The sequence below is a fragment of the Panthera uncia genome, chromosome B1 (genome assembly GCF_023721935.1).
Source record: "Panthera uncia isolate 11264 chromosome B1, Puncia_PCG_1.0, whole genome shotgun sequence".
In the NCBI taxonomy this organism is placed as follows: Eukaryota; Metazoa; Chordata; class Mammalia; order Carnivora; family Felidae; genus Panthera; species Panthera uncia.
The window spans coordinates 41,567,237-41,593,498 of NC_064811.1; the positions used below are offsets into that span (position 1 = coordinate 41,567,237).

Sequence of the window (26,262 nt, forward strand, 5' to 3'; positions counted from 1 at the left end):
CTTTTTTTTTTTTTTTTTCAACGTTTTTTTATTTATTTTTGGGACAGAGAGAGACAGAGCATGAACGGGGGAGGGGCAGAGAGAGAGGGAGACACAGAATCGGAAACAGGCTCCAGGCTCCGAGCCATCAGCCCAGAGCCTGACGCGGGGCTCGAACTCACAGACCGCGAGATCGTGACCTGGCTGAAGTCGGACGCTTAACCGACTGCGCCACCCAGGCGCCCCCATACTGCTTTTTAATTGGTGAAGAATCAATGGATAATGCTACAGATTCACAACTAAATACCTTTTTTTATGAGCTAATCTTTATTCCATTAATTTTGTTAGTATTGGTTCTTGGTTACAATCCTTGAAGCCTATTTTTTGATTGAATGAATGTCCTTTAATTTTTTTTATACTCAGTGTGATTTTTTTTTTCTTAAATGTTTGTTTACTTTTGAGAGAGACAGAGACAGACTGTGAGTGGGTTAGGGGCAGAGAGAGAGGGAGACACAGAATCCGAAGCAGACTCCAGGCTCCGAGCCGTCAGCACAGAGCCCAATGTGGGCCACGAACTCACGAGCTGTGAGATCATGACCTGAGCTGAAGTCGGAGGCTCAACTGACTGAGCCACCCAGACGCCCCTTAGCGTGATTAAATGTATTGGAGGAAAGCCTCTACCTTCCTTGAGCATTACTGTCAAAATGTCTTTATATTCTTTATTAAAAATTTATTTGGAGAGCTATTAAGTTTATTTCATTCTGTGGAAAAGTTCTACTCTTAAAGCTTAATTTTTCTAGAAAAAGCTTGTAATTTTGTATTTGTAGCATTTTAATGTTGATAGGGAATTAAAACTTTTAGAAGTATTGGGTAAGGCATGTTCACCAAACCCGTGTTCTGGTATTCAGCTTGGACTGATCAGAGTCCTTGCTATTAGAGTTCTCCCCAGCTTCTTTGTGACCGGTTCATTGTTACAACTTCTTAACCACTGTATTATGCTGTGTCCAATTTTGTCATGTTGTTTAGTCCAAGGTTTGGCTAACTACACTGTTCCATGGCATAAAAAGCATGCTAAACTTGTTTCTGGCTACCTAGAAACTTACTTAAGCAGGAGGTAAATGTAGTGAAAAATTATAGTTACATATTTTCTTGGGTCAAGCAGTAAAACAATGAAAACTTCACATTCAAATTTTCAATTATTATCTTTATTTTGCTTTATATGAGGATTGTACTACTGTAAAATACCACTATAGAGATTGCATTGACTTCTATAAAACTGCTTGACAAAACGAAGTTTAGAAGAGATAAACAAATGTAATGAAAAGAGGTTTGAGCTATATCGACATCTGGATATCGTTCTCAGAAATCCTACTAAATGTGAGTTAGTTGCTTTGTACTTCAGTGCCTTTATTTGTAAAATGAGTTTAATGGTTAATTCCCACTATCAAAATTCTAATTATTGATATATAAGAAACCAATTACAGGGGCGCCTGGGTGGCTCAGATTGCTAAGCATCCGACTCTTGATTTTGGCCTAGGTCATGATCTCAAGGTTTATGAGATCCAGCTTGGGATTCTCTCTCTCCTCTCTCTGCCCCTCTCCCTTCTTGTGAGCACATGTGTTCTCTCTCTCTCTCAAAATAAATGAATCATTAAAAAAAAAGGAAGCCAGTTACACTATAATACTATAAGTTTTATTTGATGGTTAATGACCAGATGCTTGAGTCTCATGAGAAAAGAGGGGTTTATTTTTTTATATCAGTTTTGCTTTAATAAGGCAAATACAGGTATTAACTGGACTTTAAAAAGTTATTAGTTTTGGCCATGCCTGGGTGGCTCAGTTGGTTAAGTGACCGACTTTGGCTCAGGTCATGAGCTCACAGTTTGTGGGTTCGAGCCCTGCGTAGGGCTCTGTGCTGACACCTGAGAGCCTGGAGCCTGCTAAGAATTATGTGTCTCCTTCTCTCTGCCCCTCCCCTTCTCATTCTCTGTCTCAAAAATAAATAAACATAAAAAAAAAAAAAAAGTGGTTTTTTTAATGCATCAGAATTAGGTCTGGAGCTCTTTATTGGCACCAAATTGGAAGATAGTCTTCTAGGAAGATAAGCTTTTCTTTAATCCTAAAATGTATTTTTCACGCAACAAAGAACGTGTGTCCAATAAGATAGGTGAAACAAAACCAGAACGAGGCATGTGTGTTAACTGAATACTGGTAGAGTTAATGTGGTCATATTAAAGTTCTTCAGTTCCTCGGGCGGCAGGAACGGAGGAAACTGTGCATTCTGTAGCCTTAGGCAATTTTAGTAGTCCCTGGCACATGGTGGATGTTCAGTAAAGAGTTAGGATAAGTAAAATTAAGTGTGATGAAGATTTTTTAAATATTAAAAAACTTGAACTATACCCCACTGTCAAGTTGCAAATTTCATATCATTAAAAAATTGTAGAGGCAGTTAGTTCCATTCTACTTTCAGTGTTGAGTCTGGATTTTATGCAAGGCAGCAGGAATGGTGGAATAACACAGGCAGTTTTTGCCATCCTTTTTCTTATCCAGTGGAGAACGTAATTTTAGGAAATTATCAGACATAGCTTAAGAATACTAGTATATCTTGTCTGTACCTCTGAAAAGTAATACCAGACTTATGTGCTTATCTTTATTATTCATAGTGCTAATCCTCCATCTGGAATTGAAGATGAAACTGCTGAAAACGGCGTACCTAAACCGGTAACACAAGGCTTTGAAGTCCAGTTACTTCCCTATGTGAAGTCTTTATCAGTAGTTTCCCGTTCACTAAGGAAGAAAGCCAAAAATTTAAGATGACTTTCAGTGTCCGGCATGATCTGGCCCCGTTTATATCTCCAGCCTCATCTGTTGCCATCAAAAACATAGCGATGAGAATAGTGGGAAGAGACTTCAGATGAAATGGAGCATGTGCAAAGACGTGAAGTTTAATCCTTTCAAGGAACTGAATGATTGTAGCTCAACTAAAGATTATAATGAGACTCATTTTGAAGGAAGACTTTAAGTCCCACAGCACAAGTTTGAGTGCCATAATTTTTAGCAAGACAATTCTTTATATAAGTGATAGTCTCTGACCTCATTCATGCCTGTTAAAAGTGATGTGTTTTGGATTGAACATGTATTCTTGGTCTTACGAATATTTTAACATTCTGTTCCTGTATAAAAAAGAAAGAAAGAAATCCTTACTCTGCAGGCTTGAATTGAATACAAAAAAAATATTTTGCCTGAGGTGATCTACTTTTTTATTTACTGTTATGTGACTGACCACAAAATAGCCTTTTGGAGCCAAAATACAACCTTCATAAATGGTCCTACTTTTTACAACTAGAAACAAGTATTTCCTCAGTCACTTGCACCCTGGGCCTTGTCTAGCTATAAATGAATAACAAGAATTAAGTGAGCTGCTCCATAACGATTTGGTGCTTTTTAACCATGACGCTGTGACTCTTAACAGTATCCTCTTCATATTCTTGCCAAAAATTTCTCACTCGATTTTTTTTATAATTTATGTTCTAGATATTTTAGTACAATGCCTTAGATTTGTTTTGCAGAGAAGCATTTATAAATAACAGGAAAAAATATATGAGGTGTTATTTACAAAAAGATGCTGAAAAACAGATTTTATTTCACATTCTTATCCCATTTTATCATGTAAAACAAAAGTTATAGATGAGGTAGCAGTGCTATGAGATTATAACTTTTTTTCTCTAAAACTACTTCAAAAAACAGAAAACGATTACTTTTTCACTTATTTATATTAGGTGTTGAGATGGATTATTGAATGTATTCTGTAATTGTTTATGTTGGTATAGAAAGTGACCGAGACTGAAGATGATAGTGATAGTGACAGTGATGACGATGAGGATGATGTTCATGTCACTATAGGAGACATTAAAACGGGAGCACCACAGTATGGGTAAGTTATTTTTAACTAACGATTACGTGCCTCAATGCAAGGTAGTGTGCTTATCTCAAACCAGTAATGGTTGATTCCATATTTTTTACATTTTTCCGTCTTACCGTGCAATGAAAGAACTCTTGTTAAAATTTCACCATGAGTTTCTAAAAGAGCAGATCTTAAAAGTTCTTGTCACAAGAAAAAAAATATATTACTGTCTGGTGATGGATGTTAACTAATCATTTTTCAATATATAGTATCAAATTATTATATTGTACACCTAAAATTAATACAGTGTTGTGTCAGTTTTATCATGATAAAAAGAGATTTCACCATGAAAATCTTTCTTAAAGTTAATTTATTAGGCAAATTACGTGGAAGCAGCTGTTTTTGATTTCTGAAATTAAAGTGTTTTTATAAATGAATTGAATACTACACATTCTTTAGAGTTAAAAAACCTTGAATTACAGTATTCACCTACATTGTTCTTCCATTATATTATCCACAACCGTGTTTGGGTTTTTAATTTATTGTCCAGTAAAAATGGTATCAAAAGTGTTTCTTTTTGCCTCCTCATAATGTATTTTTGAAGTTGTTCATTGTCCTGTAGGCTTTTTAAGCCAATATGTTGTGTCAAGTTTTATAGTCTATAAAACTAGATCAAGTGAATCGACTGTCATTAGCTCGTTGAGCACATAAAGAATCTTCCAGAAAAGTTGGAAGGGAATATATTAAAGTACAGAATGTGATTTTGTTATGGTGGTAGAATAAGAGTCCATATTTTTTCTGTGTTTTTTCAGATTGGATGTATAATGTGGTACTTATGCATTAGGAACATAGAACTTTCATTAATTGCACTGTAATTCAGTAAGCAGCCTTATCTGGAATCAAGCAATATATACATAAATGCTTTTGAGTATTTTATTTCTATAGCAGAGCCATTTTGTTCAGTTATTTTAGGAGCTTAAAGGTAACTCAGTTGTTGTTGTGGTCGGTTTCACATTATAATAAGCACTGCCTGTGTAATCTTAAAACTCTAGGGAGCAGGGTTGAGAAGAGACTTCTTCATATGAGGGGTAGATTGGTGTTCCATCTCCACGTAGTGTTGGGCTTCTGTATAATGCTGATAGGCCTTTGCCATCTGCATTATGCAAAAGGAACGCTGTAATCATTGTGTTTAGTAAATACTGTTACATAAAATTATTTGTATCTGCATCTATAGAACAATTAAAGCAAATGGTGAGGTGTTTTTTTTTATTAATATCAAATTTTTGTTAGGAATTGCAATCAAATGTTAAATGTATATAGACTCCCACAGTACTTTTTCTGAACTTTATTTCTTATAGCAATTTCCAGTTTCATGAAATATGGTTATTTTACCCATCATCTGGATTATACAATTTACATTTTGCTAGGTCTGCTTTATCATTTGTATGGGTAAATGTGTATATCTCCATCTGTCTATGCTTACACCCATTCTTTAGTTGATCTACTTTTTATGTTTTTTATGCATTTCAAAGTAACTTTTATAGATCTTTCTGAAGGGTATAGAACTTACTTAACCTTGATATTTCAAGATCTGTCCCTTGAAAACTGAAAGATCTTGTGAGAAAATGAAGTTTGATGAACATTTTGTGCACAGAATTTTCAGAAGCAAGTTTAAAGAGCAAATTGTATTCCGGGAACAATACTAAATGGATTTATTGTAAGCTGTTAGAAAGTACAAAATAGCATTTTTTTAGGTAACATACTTTTGTTACGAAGTTCATTTTCTCTATAAGGTATGAAGGAAAGCAAATTAAAAATTTTTTTTTAATGTTTACTTATTTCTGAGAGAGAGAGACAAAGTGCAAGCAGGGGAGGGGCAGAGAGAGAGGGAGACACAGAATGCGAAGCAGGCTCCAGGCTCTGAGCTGTCAGGCACAGAGCCTGATGAGGGGCTCAGACTCCCAAACCGAGAGATCATGACCTGAGCCGAAGTCAGATGCTTAACCGACTGAGCCACCCAGGCTCCCCAGAAAGCAAAATTTAGAGTAGGAATAATTTTTTTTTCTTCACATTTATTCATTTTTGAGACAGAGAGAGACAGAGCATGAATGGGGGAAGGTCAGAGAGAGAGAGAGACACAGAATCTGAAACAGGCTCCAGGCTCTGAGCGGTTAGCACAGAGCCCGACGCGGGACTCGAACTCAGGGACCACGAGATCATGACCTGAGCTGAAGTCAGACGCCCAACCGACTGAGCCACCCAGGGCCCCTAGAGTAGGAATAATTTAAGTCATATAGAGAAGTAGTTTCTTACCTTTGAGATTCATCCATCCATTTAATAAACAGTTTTTAAAAAGTTTGGCACTGCATTAATTGATGATGAGAATATGAAAAGTAATAATATAGTCCTTATTAGAAATAGTGAGGAAGACAGACATGTGAGCAAATACTTTCGGTGCAGTTTAAGTGCTAGAATAGAATGTACAAGGTGATTTGAAAGCTTTGAGAGGAGAGTTGCTAAAAAGCCTACGTATTGAAGAAAAAATCCTAGAGGCGGTAATATTTGAACTTGTTTGAATGATTCTTGAGACAGAAGAGGACTGATGATTTAGCAGGGACACTACTGCGATGTGGTGGAAGCCTGGCTTAGAGGAACATGGCTGGAGGATACAATAGATGGGAAAAAATGGTTAAAACCACTTTAGGGAATTAGAACCTTTAGAAGTTTATAGGCAGGTTTATAGGCAGGAATTAGAACCTTTGAAGGTTTATAGGCAGGTTAGGTTATGTGAAAAGATAACTAGCAGCAGTAGTTGAGATGGATTAAATAGAAATTGGTTGATATATTTGAGTTGTCCACATGAGATGATAATGCAGACTAAGCCAGTGGCAGTAGTATAGGGATGGATGGAAAAAGATACTTGAGTGCATAATAAATAGAAATAACATGGTTGTGGATGCAGAGTGAGATAAAGGACTCAATGACTTAGAGGTTTTAGAGCCCTTAATTGAGTACCTTACCGTATATTAGCATGTGTGGGTAATGTAGGAGGAGTAGGTTAAAACACATTTTTTTTTTTTTTGCATTAATTTTGAAGTTCTTTTCGATATCCAAGTATGTAGGATCTAGCACCTAGAGAAGCCTGACACCTCATGGGAGGCTCATGGAAGGTATCATATTAGCTTAAGTGTAATTTTCCAAACAGCTAAGCTTCTTTGAACACAATGAATACAAAGCCTTAGTAGTTTTAAAAACAAAAGTGATGTTTTAAAGGCAAATGTGGAAGGGAAAGTAGTTAGGTAGGGAGCAAAGAAATTCATTTATTGAACTTAAGGTTAAGCCTTTTATAAATACTATTTTGTTTTATGCTTTAGCAATTCTGTAAGAAGACCATGGAGAGATAGTACTTGATTTTTGTGCATTTAACTTGTAAACAGCTGGAACTTTTGTACATCATATATAGATAACCAAAAGGTGCTTTTCTGTGCTGAATTTAGATTGTTGAAATGTAAGCAGCATGGGGCAGGAGGCATATTTGTTCAGTTCCTCATTCTCTTTCTTTAGCCTAGAGCCATATTTGATGTATTGTTGGTGTTTAATCATTTACTATGGGAATTAATATCAATGAGGTGATTGAAGCATTTCAAGACTGTAATGGTAGCACTACCTGACTGTAACAGTTTAATTCGGGCTATTTCATACTTTTTGCATTTATAGCAGTGGAGCTTTATACAGTTACTTGAATATTTTATTACGCTTCCTTATCGTTTTATTTTTAAGCAGAAAACAAAAATCATAGTGCTAATGTAAATAACCTAAGTCTCATAAATTTAGTACATTGGAGGGAAAAAAAATGGAACTTATTAGGCAGATCAGAAACAGTGAATCTTTACAAGCCCAGTTGCCTGAACTTGGGAGGGTAAAGAAGCAAATTAAATAACATGAATATTATGTGAGAAATATATCATTGAGAACATTGTCTATTATTTTACGTCTTACTAATTATGTAAGTCTCTGTTATTATATTTGATTTTCCTCCTCATGCAAGAATGCATTATATGGAAAAGTTAGGGAACTGTCTGTAAACCCATATTACAGAAAATTTATACAAAGTCCATGAGGTCTTAAGTTACTTAGCCAAGGTTACACAACTAATAATTGACAAAACTTATATTTGAGCCTGGGGTCTGACTGCAGATTTTGTATTTTTTTTCCTTTATCATGTGTATATTACATTTAAAAAGTATAGCTCAATAATTTTTTCAAATGTATACATTCATGAACCCACAACCCAGGTCAAGATATGGAACATTATTAGCATTCTAGAAATTTGCCTTTGTTTCCCCAGTCCTTAAACACTGACTACCACCAAACACTGTTCAGCTTTCACCCTAGATTTATTTTTAAGTGTAATATAAATGAATTCATTTTATGGGTAAAAGTATTCTGTGGATATTTGGAAAAGGAATTATCAACAATATCAAATGTAGGAAGGACTATAAGGAGGTCACTGGACTTGGGAACAAAGTGGAGAAATTTCATTCTTGCATGATTGCTGTTATGTTGTAGGTGAGGAAAGTGATAGAGATGGATTTCCTCTTAGCCACGTTTCTTGTGAAGTTTGTTACAGTGAGATACTTAGTGGCTGATAGGTTTTCAGATGAAAAGCAAGTTGAGACTTTTAAAAAATATTTTTTTCTCTTATTGAGCAAGTGACAGACTTTTAAAATTAGTTTAGAACATTTTCTAAAATGTGTCAGTCATTAGTCTGTTTAGTTACTATGTGGGTGTATAGTTTGTACATGTTGAATATATTGCTGTTTGTTTACATTTCTCAGGATAATTTTTATTTTGTTTTTAGGAGTTATGGTACAGCACCTGTAAATCTTAACATCAAAACAGGGGGAAGAGTTTATGGAACTACAGGTAAAACTTGTATTTGCAGCTGTATCAATAGGAAAATAAGTCGAATGTATGAATAGGTCATAAGTTGAGGTATTATACCTCAGTTAAAAAGAGCAGTTTTTCACCATACATCATAGAGGTGGACAAACTTTTTCCGGAAAGGGCTACATAATAAATATTTAGGCTGTGTGGGTCACAGGGCTCCTGTCACATGATTGGTTTACTTGTTTTACAGCCCTTTAAAAAAGTAGACTTTTCTTAGCTCACAGGCAGTACAAAAAAAGTGATTTAAAACATGGAAGTTAACAACTTCCTATTGGTACAGGAATTCCTTATAAGTAACAAGTCCCTAATCTCTCAATCCAGTTTATTTTACAGCTACTCCATAAAGTTTGATCTCGCTTTTTATTTATGCTAATATTACTCTAAATGCTGTGTTTGGAACCTCTGCCATATTTAGTGGTATCAGTGGTAAAAAGGTGTCAGTGATTTCTGTTTACCTGTGGTGTCTCTCAGTTTTGTGCTGATAATAGCTCCTTCACCATTTTGTAATTGTATAAAATAGGAACAAAAGTCAAGGGAGTGGACCTTGATGCACCTGGAAGCATTAACGGAGTTCCACTCTTGGAGGTAGATTTGGATTCCTTTGAAGATAAACCATGGCGTAAACCCGGTAAGATTCCTGTGGACTGTATCTGTTTCGAAAGATTTTTAGTATCAACAGTCACTAGAAGAGTATTTTTTAATGTCATTTTTATTGTCTTAATTACAAGAGTAAAATGACCTATATTATTAAATCTTATTATTTGCATATTATTTTATCATGACACCATTTCTAAAGGAAATACGTTCCCCCACCATGATCATTTGTTTCTTAAGTTCCACATATGAGTGACATATAGTATTTGTCTTTGACTAACTTATTTCACTTAGCATAATATTCTTTAGCTTAAAGGAGATACTTGTGATCAAAAATTTTTATAGTCCTATTGCTTTATATTAGTAATTGGGAAAATTAGAAGGGGTGATAAAACTGACGGAACACTAAATTTTTGTTTTTATAGTTTATATTTTGTATGCTGCATAAAAATAGAATTGAAATATTTATACACTAATACTGTGTTTTATCTTTAGGTGCTGATCTTTCTGATTATTTTAATTACGGGTTTAATGAAGATACCTGGAAAGCTTACTGTGAAAAACAAAAGAGGATACGAATGGGACTTGAAGTTATACCAGTTACCTCTACTACAAATAAAATTACGGTAATTAGTAAATATTCCAGAATACCCCAGCCTTTTCTACAGTCCCAAATAAACTCCCCCAGATAAATCATTTTTTCCCCATAAAGGTGGTTAAATGCTATAAGATAGTTTAAAATTTTCATTCTTTTTATCATGTTTGTTTTTTTTCCCTTCCTTCCCTTTCAGAGTTTCATATTAATGATTATCTGATGTTCTTAGTTTCAAGTCACAGACTAGCTACAGCTAGTTTGTCTTTATGTGGCCTATCAATTAAAAATTATGTGGTATCTTAATGGGGAATATGTTATTTAACTTAGGCCGAAGACTGTACTATGGAAGTTACACCAGGTGCAGAGATCCAAGATGGCAGATTCAATCTTTTTAAGGTGAATTTTAGTAAATTATCCTTGGTTGCTCTCATTTTTTTGTTCTTGAGTCTGCTCCCATACCACTACTCAAGGGATGAGGTTAAAGTGGAAATAGCTACCTTTTTTCCAAATCTTCAGCTTCCTGGTGACTTACAAATTTGCTGATTGTTGTTTTATCTCCACTTTGCAAGCATGTGAATTTATAGCCTATTATACTAACAAATGCCAAGTAAAACTATTCTTGCTGTATGTTGTGATTTTATTTTGAATTATAGTATGTGTTTGCTTGTGGGACATAAAAGTTCATGCCGATAGGCTAAGCTCTCAGTTTAGATCATGCTTTATCAGAATGGGAAATTATTTTCCTAATTTTCTTTTAAAAAATGATAAGGAAGATGGCATACTGCTTATTATCTTTATGACACTAAAATCATTGGTGTAACGTGTCTTAGAGTTTGAGATGTCTCAAGAAGCTTGGCCGTTTTTGAGAGTCTCTAAGAAAGACTCAACAGAATAGGATAAAGCCATTGATGTGTAAAATTAATAACTTAAAAGGATTAGGTTTAGGTAGGGACTTGCAGGTTGTTATTACCACTTGGGTATCAAGTCTGAATTCTGGCTTCTCCATTCCATATGATCACAGACCCAGTCCAAAGAATAATACCGTATTTTCATACTTCTGCAATACACAGCAACCTACAACCTTTTCTCTAAAATACCTGATTGTGTACTCTTTTTTCCTTTACCTTAATTCTTAGTTCTTGATTCTTGTATTGAACGACACTGGAATGAAGACTGGGAGTGGCTTTTAGATTGGGTTGTGTACTCAGGGAACTTTGTGGGCAGGAACTTTCCTGTGATCCTTTTGGGACTGCAGCCCTGGCACCAAAATACTGCCTTATGCAATACATGTGCTATATCCGCAGATGTAGCCGCTCTGCTGGACACAGTTCTGTGTAGAGAATTTAATTTTAATTTACATCCTACTTTGGGTAAGTATTTGGTTCTTGTTCTGCTGTAAATCTTTTGAAAGTGTGTGATGATGTCTATTCTATTTTAAATGGCCATCCGGTTCTTTTTGGTGCTCTCTTCTTCAGGGATTGAATATATTGTACTTGATTCCAATGAATAGATAGAAAAGCTAGTTGTCTTGATGATGAAATAGTTTGTTTGCAGTGGTGCTTTTTATTTTTTTCTAACAAACGAAAACAAGGTGCCTTTGTAAATCTGCCAAGTTCTGTATACTTTGTCTTTTTGCAGTAGACTTCTAAAACTAAGGAATAAAAAGAAATTCCTAGGGGCTGGTCTCTCTTTTTTTTGAGAGAGAAGGAGGGAGAGAGAATGAATCTTACATAGGCTTCATGCCCAGCACAGAGCCTGACTCTGGGCTCAGTCTCACCACCGTGAGATCATGACCTGAGCCAAAATTGAGTTGGATACTTAACCTACTGAGCCACCCATGCACCCCAAGTTCTCTCTGTTTTTTGTTTTGTTTTGTTTTTAAGTATATGTGCTGCTGAAGTGAGCACTAGAGGCTGGTCTCTTCTTGGAAGTGTCACCATGAATGAGTTTTTTATATACATACGGGCTATCAACATTGTTTTGAAGTTTCTTTGGGTTATATGAGAGGGAGGGAGGTCATTGTTCCATTCTCATTCATTTGCTTCCAAAGGAATAAGCGTTTGAATTTGATGAGTATACTTTCATGGTTTTATTTGCCTTGATAATGGGCATTAAATATTATTCATCTGTTAGAAATACTGATTTGGGAACAGGGTGTATATTTTAATAATGTGTATGGCTCACATTTTTTATGCATGTTGTGGTCTGTAGGATATATTTTATTGATGTTGCTCAGGATCTGCAACTACTGGTTATATGTGAGTGTTTGGCATTTTCAGGCCACAATTTACTTGACATTAAATTTCAGACGAATTGCTGTCACCTTAAATAAAGAAATATCGTTGTTCAGGTTTTTGTAGGACTGTTATTCTTGAAAAAGTATGAGTTGTCTTTCATTCTCTATCTTGCAACTCTGGAGAATACAAAAAATATTATAAGGATGTAATTGGTATCCCAAATATGCAGAGGCAAATTTCTTAGGTATTATTAACATTAAGTGTTTATATATAGTTCCATTCTGTTTCTGTGTTTTCTTAAAAGGGTAAAGATGCAGTGTTAGAGAAGCATTTGCCATTCCATTTTATTTTATTTATTTTTTAAAGTTACCTGCTTTTTTTTTTAATGTTTATTTTTGAGAGGGAGAGTGGGTGCACGTGTGAACGAGTTGGGGAGGAGCAAGAAAAGAGGGAGACAGGATCTGAAGCGGGCTCTGCTCTGGCAGCACAGAGCCCGATGTGGAGCTGGAACTCACGAACCATGAAATCATCACCTGAGCTGAAGTTGGACACTTAACCGACTGAGCCACCCAGGTGCCCCAAAGCATATGCCATTTTGATCAGAGCCTTGTGAGTGTGGAGAACACACACAAAAAAGTATTGCGGATGAGGAAATGGCTTGGGCAAAGAAAGAAACTCAGTTGAGTAGAAGTGGATGAGAGTAGTATTTAAGAAGTTAGCCTGATTGGATGAGTTCTTTTTGGAATGGAATAGAAGAGAGATTGCTTTGTGAGGTGTGGTTCAATTCTAGAAGGCCTAGAAACAAGGAGGATGAGTTGGAGGAATTATTCCCTGTTTGTGAGCATGAAAGTGACATACGAGTAATATAATTTTGGAAGTGACCTAATAAGTAACAATTCTGGCAGCAGTGTAAGGTTGAAAAAAGGAAGTCTAAGCTCTTACCCATTAATCCACTGTTTGAACTACAGTTATAAGGATTGGTGATTGAGAAGGAAAAGGACTTCCCCAATTTTCCCGTTAGGTCTGAGCACCTCTAATGTGCACAGCACTGTGCTAGATACCGTGGGAAAACAGACTCTGTATTTAAGGAGCTCATGGTCTAAGCGATGTGTACGTATGAACTAACCATGATATATTGTGAGAAATGTTATGTTAGTGGTATTATCAAAGTGCAGTAGGGAGTTGAGAGGATAGAGTGGGTTGTCCTATGATACAGAGTCTAGAAGGATTCAAACATGATAACCGGAAGATGAGTGAGTTTTCATTAGAAGACGGGGTGTAGAACATTGTAGGCAGAAAGAGCAGTATGAGCAAAACCAGATAGCATGAATGGAGAGTTGGGGTAGATGAGAGGTATTACAGGAGAGAAGCCTAGAAATGGCAGAAATGGGGCCATGATGGGAAAGACCTTAATCTGAAACTAGTCTACAGACATTTGTGTAGACAATAGGAAGCCATTTGAAAGTTCTTGAGTAGAATAGTGTGAGCAAATTTGGTTTTTAGAAAAAGAACTTACAAGTGTTCTCTAGAATGTAAGGAGGAGAAAAGGAAGTCAGAGACCACATACAGAGCATTTGCAGTACTGTAGAAATGAAATGAATAAGGACCAGATCTTAAAGTAGTGAATGAACAAAGGGGACAGATTTAAGAATCATAATTTAAATTCTTTTCATGTCTACTGCAAAGATACTTGTTTCATCCTTGATCAACTGAGAAATAAGCAACCTACCAGCCCCTTTAAATTTTTGTTGGTTTTTTTTTTTTTTTACTTTCTTGTTAAGTAAATTCTCAAACATTAACAAGTAGATAAAATAGTACAAATGAACCAAGTAAGTACAAATGAACCAACAAGTAGATAAAATAGTACAAATGAACTTGTTAGTTTAAGTTCATATTTGAGAGAGAGAGAGAGAGACAGCACCACATGAAAGTGGAGGAGGGGCAGAGAGAGAGGGAGAGAGAATCCCAGCCCGGCTCCATGCCAACAGTGCAGAACCCGAGTGGGGCTCAATCCCATGAACCATGAATTGTGAGATCATGACCTGAGCCAAAATCAAGAGTCAGACACTTAACTGACTGAGCCACCTAGGGACCCCTTTTTTGGCTTAATTTTTGTTTTTGTTTTCAGTGAAATGAATGGAGATGAAGTTTAATAGAAAAATAAAGTCACTTAATTGGTTATAAAAGCAGTTGTGTAATTTTATAATTCGGAGTGAGGGGCAAGGGAAGAGTGACTAGTGGGAATGGGTTACATAGTATGTGTGAAAAAAAAATTGACCACAACCTTCTCTTAAAATATTTTTATGTCTGTATGCGCACACACATTCATAGATGATTTTTTTTTTCCTCTGTGTATATATAAGCTGTGTTTTGAAATTTCACAATTATGTGTCTGTTATTGTCCATTATACCAAGCATTCATTTGTACCCTTTTAATTTGGAAGCACGTATCTTTCATTTCTGGGATATTTTCTTCTATTATGTTTTTTACTTTCTCTCTGCTTTCTAATGTCTTCTGGGCCTCCTATTCAAGTATCAGACTCCTTTTTTTTTTTTTTTTTAATTTTTTTTTTAATGTTTATTTATTTTTGAGGGAGAGAGAGAGGAGACACAAAACTTGCAGCAGGCTCCAGGCTCTGAGTTGTCAGCACAGAGCCCGATGTGGGGCTCAGACTCACGAACCTTGAGATCATGACCTGAGCCAAAGTCGGATGCTCAACCTACTGAGCCACCCAGGCACCACCGCACCCCCCCCCCCCCCCGCCTTTTTTAAAATTCCTTTTTAATTAAATATCGGACTTCTTATACCAGTCCTTTAATTTTCTTTTCTCTTTTACTTTCCACCTCTTTGTCTTCCATTATCTGGGAAATTTTTTCCACCTTATAACCCTTCTGTTCACTGTCATTTCTGTGGTTATATTGTTAATATTCAAGAAAATTTTTCTTTAGTATTTAACCTTAGTGTCCTGCTGTTGTTCATGCATGCAGTGATATAGTGTTTTTTTTCTCATCTGTCTCTCAAAAGATATTTGTGTTGATGATACGTTGTTTGTTTCATTTAGGTTTTATTTTCCTGCATAGTGTGTTTGTTGTTTTTGGCCTTTGACTGACTTTTCTCAAATGTTTGTTGGTCCTTGGCCATTCACTCATAAGGGAATGGGCCACTCAAAAGGTGATTGGGAACTCTGAATATGAATAAAATTTGCTATAGGCTTTTCTGTAGGGCTAAGCTTTTTTAATAGTCCCACACGTCACTATCTTTAGGTTGTTTTGTTTTTTGTTTTTGTGGTGATTTGATTTTTTAGGGAATAGATTCCAGTGGCCTGCCTAGAGGGTTTATACTTACCTGATTCAAATGTTCTGGAAACTGGAGTTGTCCAGTTGCTGAACCTTTTGGGGTTCTGCCATGAGAATCATAGTATCTTTATTTTCTTATTGCTGACTTAGGATTCAGGTTTCTTTATTCTGCTCAGTTACTATCTTTTCATCTGTTTTCAGAGTCCCAAATTTTATTGTGTTTGCAGTCTTTTTGTTCTTGTGGGTTGAAACAAAATTTTGGTAATTTATATGGTTTGCTACTTTTCCTTTTTTACCTTAACATTTATGTGGCAGATGCTTTTCTAGGTTATTAAAGTTTTTTGATAACATTTTAAATAGTTGCATGATGCATTATTTGGGTGTAACACACAACAAATTTCTTTTTAGATATTTTGTTTGGAAGGTTAACCTGTGAAGGGTAGCTGAAGGAAATTTCATAAAATAATTTAAGTTTTGGTACTTTGGTAGCATAATTTGGGTAAATATTGAGCTTCTCAAGGTTACAGACTTCAGTCAAACTTTTGTTTGGATATGTAAGACCTGACATGACTTTGTGTTTAGAGAACCTGTCATGGTATCTTATAGTCATTTCTTAAAATATTAGGTCATATTAAAAAATTATCTCATTCTGGTTAAACAAATTCTATCTGTAACCCTGAGTGCAACATCTGAAGAAAAACAAGTGGATGCAAGTTGATTAGGAGACTTGCTAAAATGGCGAGGACTTTCAGAATTAGTAAGAGTATTTTACAAGGAAATAAAGGAGAAAAGAAAACTAAGGAAACGGAAGCAAATTTTACATGTTTAAAAATGTACTGTCTTCCTGATGTCTTTTCCCCTGTTGTAAATAATTTTTCATCTTTGCTCTTTCTTTTTTTTTCATCTTTGCTCTTTCTTTTTTTCCCTCCTCTTTTACTTCTTCAACTCTCTTCCCATTCCCCTCCCCAGTTTTTAATTGAGCATTGACTATGTTAGGAAGCAGCTCTGACTTAAGTAGGGAGGGGAGGTGAGCATTATAGACCTAGACTTTGTGATCTTAGGGTTTTTCTGACTTAATGGGAAAAGTCGTGATTGATTAGATAATTGGGCCAAAACTCCATGTCCTGTGAAAGACTTTGAAGTGACATTTAAGGTGAATCCCAAAGTCAGTCAAATAAAAATATATACTGAACACTTATTCCAGGCACTGTTTTTAGGTATTGGGATACAGATTTGAATAAAACCTACATGCAGTATAAATCCTTGTAGTCCATGATAAGAAATTTAGGTTTCATTCTGTTTGTGTTGGGAAACTATTAGAGAATTTTGAGCAGGAGAGAGACATGAGGTGATTTACACTTTTAATAACAGTGCTTGGCTGTATACAGGGGATAGATTTTTTAGAGGTAAGGTCAAAGCAGAGACAATTCAGTAGAACAGTTGAGAAGTGGTAAGTTTAACCTGGGTTTTAGGGGTGGACATAATAAATGGTTGAATTTGGTATATATTGTAAAGGTACAGCTGACATAGGATTGTCATATCTATTGGGGAGAATCAGAATGGGGGATAGTAGGAAATCAGTAGTTTTGTTTTGACCACAGTAAGTTTGGGTTGCTTATTAGATAGATAAGATGTTGGATATAAATTACTGGAGCTCAGGGGAACAGTTGAGACCATACTGTCAACTCTCAATATTCCTGACATGCAGGAAGAATAATACATTTCTTTTTCTGTGTTCTCATAGCATTTTTATCTCATAGATACTTTTTTCATAGCATTTATTGTATTGCTCTGGTTGTTTATGTGTCTGTCTTGTCCCATGGCCTGAGATTTTGTTCTATTTCTCTCTGTAATCTCAGCTTCTGGTGAAAGATTTTTAGATAACAATAGATATTTAATGTTTGATGAGTGAACCATGTTTTATTTCTCTTGTCACCACATTCTGTCAGTTTACCTGTCAAGTGTCTATCAAATCCATTTCTTTCTATCCTCATTGTCTTAGTGCTGATCCTCAGTCATACCTCATTAGGATCTGGGCCTTTTAAATGAGTTTTTTTAATGAGTGGAACTCATTTTCAAGTAAAATGTCCGTGTAAAACCCTAATTGTATGAAGACACCAATTGTGGATTAGGTTCTGTGGTATTAATAAGAGATCTGATTTTAATGACTCAAATACATTCTTTTTCTCATGTAATGATTACGTGAAAGGTAGATAGTTTCTGGAATTGAATCAGTGGTTTGAGTATATCAAAGTGTCTGAGGGTTTCTTGGCCTTTGTCTCCTGGGGAAAGAGAATGATGCTGAATTTAGACTGAACAGTAGAATTTAAGTAGGGCATAAAATATGGTGTGATGTTCTTCAAGTGTAGGGTAAATGTAGTTTGTTTAGATTTAATAAATAAATGATGATTTAAGATAGGCAGGTGAGTATAAAAGTAAAAGAACATAAAGGAAAAATTTCACCAGTCTAAAGGAGTATGACTGGACCATACTCAAAAGATCTGATAGGAGTAGAAAGGATGGCTCAATATGGGAGAAATTATGGAGTAAGTAGATAACTGATTTGAAAGTCAATATAAAGGAGGGAATAGAGGTTATTAAGGAAACAGCCATCAAGCTTTTAAGTGTGCTGAACTGGCAGGAGAGTGTACTGTTGATGATGGGGAAACAAATGGTATGGAAAGTTGTTAATACTCATGTTGGAGCAAATCACAGTCTGAATAGAAAATGGTCAGAATGGCGAAAATGGCCACTGGTTGTTTTCTTAGAATGGTAGTAAACATAGAAGGGGAAAATTCTTCAAGGCCTTTCTTGAACTTTGAAATGTGGGGTCATAACCATGTATCTTGGGCTCATTTGTGGCAGTTTGAGGGAATTTATGAAAGGACTAAAGAGTTAGAGCTTACTAGACTTTTAAGTAACATTAATGTGAACTTGTTAATAGTTGGGAACATTTTGATTCCATAATCCATCTTTGGTGCCTTTCTCATAATGCTGTTCTAAGATAAGGTAATTTTATTAAATATTCAGCAACAAAACATTCTTCATATTTAATTTAAAATTAGATGTTACAAATTTATTTTACTACTTGTAGTATATTTGAGTGTTCTATTAAATAAGCTAATAACCCTTTTTTTTAAGGTACAGCAAGGACGAACTGGAAATTCAGAGAAGGAAGCAGCACTTCCATCTACAAAAGCTGAGTTTACTTCTCCTCCTTCTTTGTTCAAGACTGGACTCCCACCAAGCAGGTTAGTTAGACAATTAATAACTCCATTTATTGAAGGCATTGGTATCTTCATCTTGTATTAGTGCTATAAAATGTAAAAGCGCTGAATATTCTGTCAAAGAACATTCCACGTTGTTTTAATACAAAACGAGTTCTTTGTGAAAAACTCTTCTTGGTGCCTTCCCATTTAAAAAACATTTAGGTGAGCAAGAAATGAAGCATGGTATATAGTTACACGTCCGTAAAAAAGACAATCTTACATTCAGGAGAGATGGCAATAACAATGGTCTTGCTGTTTTCTGTGCTTATTATTCTTACATAAAGAATTATTGGACTTCCTAAGTCTAGATCTATTGGCCTAAATGTGTTTTACAGATTTTAGTAAAAGATGGTAGACATTTCAGCCTGGGCAGTCTTTCTAATTAAAACCACTTTCTTTTCTTTCTTTGGTTTATTTTGATAATACCTAACTTTAAGTTCCACGAGGTACCAATTGTAAGAAACAAATGTGCTGGCAAATGTCCTTTTAATTTAAACATGACAAATGGTTAGCCTGTTACCAGGAAAATGGTAAAGGATAAACTGAGACTAAGGAAGTTTGATGTTAGCAGTTTAATTTTGAGTTAGGTAAAGATGACTTAAATCAGGTATTTCTCTGGGCCTGAAACAAGTCAGTCACCAGGCTGTTACTCGTTCTCAGCCAGATCATTTACCTTTTGCGTTACTTGCTTAAATTTATTTTATACAGTTTTCTGGTTTTGTTATTCTGCAATTTTGAATTGCTATAAGAGATTATATTTCATAATATACAAATGCAGGAAGAGCCCATATGGGAACATGTGGTTTAGCCTTAAGATAAAGATTCTTGAAACTTTCAGCCAAAATTAAATGTCACAAAGCCATCTTGGATTTTGACTCTCTTCTCATCCTAACAATTATTAGTCATGGACATTTTCAAATATTATTTAAATAAATGCAGTCTCATAAAGTGTTTGGCTAAGAAGTTATGATAGCTGAGGAATACTGATTCCTTTATTATGTAGTCTTCTTTTGCTTTTTTTTTTCCTATTTTAAAAGAGGTCACTCTTACTCATTGAGTTTATCGTGTTCTGCAGTAGAGAAGGATGTGAAGAGCTTGGACTCTAGAGCCAGACTTCTGGGGTTCAAATTCTGGCTCTATTGCTTACTAGCTCTGTGTCCTTGAGCACATCCCCTAATCTTGTTTTCATTTCCTGATCTGTAAAATGTAATAATAATAAGACATCCCTCACAGGGTAGTTATGTATATTAAATGACTTCATTTATGTGAAATATTCTGGAAAAATAATACAGAAGTAATACTCTATAGATATTTGCTAATAAACTATTTAGGAATTAGTAGCAGGACTGCCCCCTCCATCAACCAACCAACCAACCAACCAACCTACCAACCTTGGGCCAGATTTGTAGGGCATTGTACTGTTATACAGGCTTTGGCTTTTCCTAGAAGTAAAGTAAATGGGGTGCCACTGTCAGAGTTTGTGCAGAGGAATGAAATTATCTACTGTAGGTTTCGTAAGTCTTCATTGCTTTATTTAAGATCAGACTACAGAGAGATTAAGGGCAGAAGCTGAGAAGCCAGTTAAGAGGTCGTAACAGTGATCTAGTCAAGAGATAATGGTAACTTGGACAAAGTGGTTGTGGTGCAGATGGTGAGAAGAAGACAGATATTGGATACATTTCAAAAGATGTAAAAGATCTTTTACATCTGAAATAGAAGAGACTACGGGAGGAATGCTTTTTTTGGAGGGAGAAGACCAAGAGTTCAGTTTAGGATACACTAAAATTGAGTTGTCTATTAGACATACAAGTGGAAAATTTGCATAGGAAGTAGATCTATGGATCTGCAATAGAGGGAAAAGGTATGGGCCGGAGATAGAAATTTGGGAGTGATCAGTGTTTAAGTAGTATTTAAATGAAGTTGTGAAACTGAATTTGATTGTAAAAGAGGTAAGTATCCAAAGAAGTGGTAAGAGGGACAGAGCCTTGGGGCATTTCCTTGCAGGTCAGAAAAATAAGAATGAGGGAGGAGGAGATCCATACAGAAGAATTACTACTGACATAGGAAGAACACCCAGTGTAGTTTCAAAGTAGAAGAACAATTAACTACCAAATAATACTGATTGGCCAAGAAGAAGAGGGCTGAGGATGACTTTTGGATTTTATTTCAGTTACTTTTTTAAGATTTTATTTTTTATTTATTTTTTTTTTAAATTTATTTTTGGGACAGAGAGAGACAGAGCATGAACGGGGGAGGGGCAGAGAGAGAGGGAGACACAGAATCGGAAACAGGCTCCAGGCTCTGAGCCATCAGCCCAGAGCCTGACGCGGGGCTCGAACTCACGGACCGCGAGATCGTGACCTGGCTGAAGTCGGATGCTTAACCGACTGCGCCACCCAGGCGCCCCTAAGATTTTATTTTTAAGTAATCTCTACACCCAATGTGGGACTTGACCTCACAACCCCAAGATCAAGAGTCGTATGCCCTACTGACAGAGCCAGTGAGGCGCCCTGGCTTTTGGATTTTAAAACATAAAAGTTGCTGGTCCTGACCAGGATCCTTTTTAGTGGTATAAGGTGAAGATTGAAAAAAGACTTTTTGGAATGGATTCAAGAGAGAATAGGAGAGGAATTAGAATGAGAAAATACATATAACTTCTTGGAGAATTTTTTTCTTTTTACTTTTGAGAGGGGCAGAAAAATGGAACAGTATCTGAAGGGAAATGTGGGGTCAGGAGGCTGTTTTTTTCTAAAATGAAAATTACAGCATGCTTGTATACTTACGAGAATGAGTTACTAGAGGGGAAGTTGATGATTCAAGAAGCAAGAAGGGACAGTTGTTAGAACAATGTCCTTAAGATCAGAGGGGACGGGATATAATGGGGGGGAAGGGAAGCGGCACAGTTAGCCTTAAAAAGGAGATGGGCAGTTCACTCAATAACAGGAGAGAAGGGGGGGTGGGTAGGTAAGATAATGATGGGAGTCGGTTTTTCCCAACAACACAGGATGCTGACTTACCTGGTGGATGTGAGGATGTAGAAGTGGGTGTTGAACGTTTGACAAGAGGAGAAATTCTGAAATAGTCATTTAGAGGTGTGTGAATAAACTTAGGGGGAAATGAGTCAGATTGTAGCCAGTACTTGGAGGGAAGTGTGCTGTCAAAAGAAGACTTTTTTTTTCCAAGATAAAAATTGCAACATTTTTATATGCTGGTGGGAATGAATTAGTAGAGCAAAAAAATTGACAAAGGGAGAGAGACTGTACATTTCCAACTTTTCTTGAAGTTGATGGTTATGTGTTTAAAATGAGACCAGTAGTCAGCTTGCTTGGATGTGTTTGTCTTGCCCTTGCCAGGTATTTGTATGTTTATGAAGACTAGCTAGAGTGGGATTTAATATGAGTTGTGGTTATACCAGGCAAATATGACAAAGGTGCAAGGAAGGTGAGAGGGTCCTTGAGAAAGTGATTATAATGATGGACGGCCATGGACTGAAGGAGAGATGGAGAATAGTGGCAGGAAAGGGTCGGTAAAAAGGTAAAGAAATGACAGAAAAGTTAGTCGATCTATCACTACTACCAAAAAAAGTGGATAATTGCTACCATAACCTATAGAAACATACCCAACATGTCAATGTTGTCACTTTCTTGATACAGAGAACAATACCTGTTTTTCATTAAGAAAGTTTGTTTTCTGGGTTCCTCTTCACTTGATCAAAAGCACACTTTTGTTCATTGTGAAGTATTTCCCAAAATAAATACTTGTTTTTTTCTGTTTTGGTCTTTGTATTTATGGAGATTAGAAGGACCTGTGTGAAAGTAAAATTTTACTGACTTTAGGGAGTAGACAGGAATGCCATTTAAGACATAATAGAGACTGCCCAACAAATAGTAATGAGCTGTACTACTTACTGACCTAACCACTGTATTGCCTTTGTTTAAAATCTTCGATTGCCTTACTAATGTGTAGATGACTATTGGTATGTTTGCACAGAATTTTTTTAAATGGATCTTTGTACTTTATCAATGGAAATGCTGGGTTTCTAACTTTCTGTGTTGCCCAGCAAATTGGCATACTTAAGTAAAATGTTAATATTTAATATATCAGAACGTTTTCCTATATCTTTAAAAATTTTCATATTATGTCAAGAATGTACAGCTTGATAAATTTTCACAAACTGAACACTCATGAACATTGAATATTATTCACCCAAATTTATCATTTATTAACATTTTGCCATATTTGCTTTATAATTTGCCCAAAATATTTTCCTTTTTGAATCATTTGTTAATTGTAAACATCATTTTTTAAGAACAAGGACATTCTGTTATGTAATCTTAAAGTGAGAAAATCTTACAATGAGCCAGTATGTTAATATACAAGTCATAAATTTTGCTGATTATTTCAATGATGTCTTTAATGGCAGTTCTTTCCTTGATTTCGGGTTCAGTCCAGGGTCATTCTTTATAATTAACTCTTTTATCTCATTATTTTATCATCTGAGACAGTTTCTCAGACATTCTTTGTATTTGTTGACTCTGAATTTTGAAGAGTGCAGTCTGGTTGTTTTGTAAGTCATCTCCCTCAATCTGAGTTTGCCTGATGTTTCCTCTTTATTAGGTTCAGGTTTTGCTTTTTGGGCAGGAAACTACATATGTGATGTTCTGTCCTCAGTGCATCAGCCTTGAGGTACATGATGTCATTTTCCCCATTTTTAGAGATGATAACTTTAATCACTTAGTTGTAATGGTGTTCTTTGGGTTTCTGCACTGCAAAGTTATTGTTTTTACTGTTTGTATTTAATAAATAATATGTGAGGAGATGGTAAATATCCTGTTTCTTTTTTAAACTTCCCAAACTTTAAAATCCCATTGTTGATTTTTGCTTTTTCCCGTTACTACTGTAATGACTGTAAAATACTGATTATCTAACTCTGTTATTTCTCTTACATTAATTAGCTGGCATTCTTCTTTAAAAATGGGCTTTCCCACCTCCTCCACTTATTTATTATCATCTAGACTCATTAATTTTTATTTTATATGTGAGAGAGTGTATTTGTTGCTTATAAATATGGTTTATTTGTATATGTAGTATATAGACTATATATACTACTTATATACTGTAATTCATATCGATGCTCAAATTGTTTCAGACTTGCTTCATGGGAGCCTCTTCAGAGTGGCTCCTGTGCCCTTTTGACATGTCCCCATCATGTTTTTTGTTTTGTTTTGTTTTGTTTTTGAGGATTTTTTTACTTTCTAGCTTTACCAAATGTTCCATGCTTATCTTGTACTTCCTCTGCCCCTCCTTGGGAGCAGCCAGGGACTTGAAAGCACCTTGATGACTTTTAATGGGAAATGATGATTAGAAACCAAGATCTTGGCACCAGTTATCCTCATTGCTGTTGGAGTGTCACTGTTTCTAGGCTTTTTCCGCACTCACAGCTGGGAGAAAACAGCCAATTTCAATATAAAATTGCCTTATGTATAAATTTAATCATTCATCCTTCTTTTACTTCACATTTGACATCACAGGTTTCTACTTCCTTTCCTTAATCCAGATTACATCTCTGTTTTACCACATTGAGAACCTATTTCCCAACAATTTCAGTATATATACTCTTCGCTTCATCCTAAAATACACTCAGAACAGATTAGGACTTCTGCACTTACCATTACAAAAACCAAACCTATTAAATAGAATTCAAGATTTCTTTGGAATTCTTTTTTTTTTTTTTTTTTTTTTTAAGATGAGAGTATGTAGTTAAAATAGTCAGAAGTTTCCTTTAGAGTGGTTATATTAATCACTTAAAGTATTATATCCATTGTTTCTGTTTGTATTCAATATTAGCTTTTCTTTTTCTCCATGTTTATTGACATTTTTTTTTTTGCCAATGTATAACTTTGAAGAGAGTCCCAAGTACATTCTTTCCCCTGCTTCTTTCACTCCTGTTAATAATTAACTTCATTGTGTCTAGTTTCTAGTTTATTCTTCCTTTGTTTCTTTTTACAAAAATAAACAGATACATAAGCATACATTTTTTTCCTATAGAAAACTTTGCTATTGAAAGAGTGTCTTATTAGTCTTTTAAAGGACTGGCAAGAGTGTAAATAGCTGAACTTTCTATGGAGTATTGCACTAGGGATATAATTAACTTTCTTTAGAATGTTATTTTGAAAGTTACTTTGAAATGGAATTTTTATGAAATACATTTATTTAGTGTAGGTTTTTATAAGACACGACACATCAGAGTGTTACTTTTAACTGCTACGCTAACAATATTTGTACCTATTGAAGAGTGTAGGGGAAAAAAATCTCAAAAGTTTTGAATAAGGTTTTGTGAAACTGTGGAAGTTTATGTCACTCATAAAAGCACAGAAATTTATTTCTTGATAATAACCTGATAAGCCCTTGGTTCTTTTCTTATTTCTGCATTTTGACATACTATTTTGAAAAAGATTTCTGAAAATATTCTAGAGTTACTAAAATGTTGATAACACGTTAATATTTAAATACCTACTAGTGATTTTAGTACCACAGAGACTTGAAGAAAATGATACGATAGGAACATGCTAAAGGACTTTAGAAAAAGCATGTCAAAAAAAAAGGAGAAAAAAAAAAAAGACAGAACAAGGGGGGTCAGAGACAACAATATGTAAGAAAAAACATAGAAAATTTATCTCACCAGAAACAGCACCTCCTCTCAGTCTCAGACAAGTACTGCCTCCAGAAAAGCCAATTCCAGCGTTGGGAAGTGGCAGGACCGATATGGGAGGGCCGAATCACCTGACCTAAGGTAAGGCTGTTTTTAAACATTGGCTACTCCCTGATGTTTAGGTCATCAGTGTTGTTTTGTTTATTACTAAGATGATAAATTTTGATTGGATTGTACCATATTTTTTTCCCCTCAATTATGCTTTTTTATTACAGAAATTGAGGGTTTTAAAAATCATGAGTCAGGCCCTATCAGCTCACACCTTCCCTCTTCTCTCTCTGACTTTTATACTGCATTATAAATTGCGTGGAACCATCTAATAGCTCAATAAGCATTTTTTTTCTCCCCACTGCTGCAGGTTTAATTCTTTCTCATATCATACCCTATTAAAAAATCGCTGGGTGTTTCTCTTTGTTGAATAAAATTTAGCCTTCTGAGCTAGTATTTAGAACCTGTAAAATTGAACTGCATTGAATCTTTCCAAACGTTTTATCTCAACTATAGTGCATAAAGCAGCCATTTCATTGAGTCTACCAGCTGTCTTAGGACGTGTTAGTATTTCCCTTATTGTTGCTATGCTTTTACTCCTGATCCCCCTCTGCAGAATTCTGGTCTGTATTCTAAATCTTACACTTAAAAAGCGTGCACCTTTGGATGGATACTGCATACTCTCTGAGCCTGTAAAATGGGAATCGTAATTTCTATCTGAAGGGATGTAGTAAGAA

General features: G+C 35.5%; 1 protein-coding gene across 25 annotated transcripts in view; it reads left to right on the plus strand.

The window, feature by feature from the left end:
* The window catches only part of FIP1L1 (factor interacting with PAPOLA and CPSF1), a 79,488-nt gene that overhangs the window by 7,202 nt on the left and 46,024 nt on the right, over positions 1-26,262 (plus strand). For 4 of the 25 annotated variants that reach the window (XM_049632035.1, XM_049632037.1, XM_049632038.1 and 1 more), the window contains 8 exons: positions 2,643-2,700; positions 3,810-3,913; positions 8,745-8,809; positions 9,354-9,461; positions 9,923-10,053; positions 10,350-10,418; positions 18,698-18,807; positions 25,511-25,618. In XM_049632035.1, coding sequence (XP_049487992.1) covers positions 2,643-2,700; positions 3,810-3,913; positions 8,745-8,809; positions 9,354-9,461; positions 9,923-10,053; positions 10,350-10,418; positions 18,698-18,807; positions 25,511-25,618 — 753 coding nt within the window. The remainder of the gene's footprint in view (positions 1-2,642; positions 2,701-3,809; positions 3,914-8,744; positions 8,810-9,353; positions 9,462-9,922; positions 10,054-10,349; positions 10,419-18,697; positions 18,808-25,510; positions 25,619-26,262) is intronic. The other 21 variants (XM_049632043.1, XM_049632047.1, XM_049632051.1 and 18 more) reach the window with 8 other exon arrangements.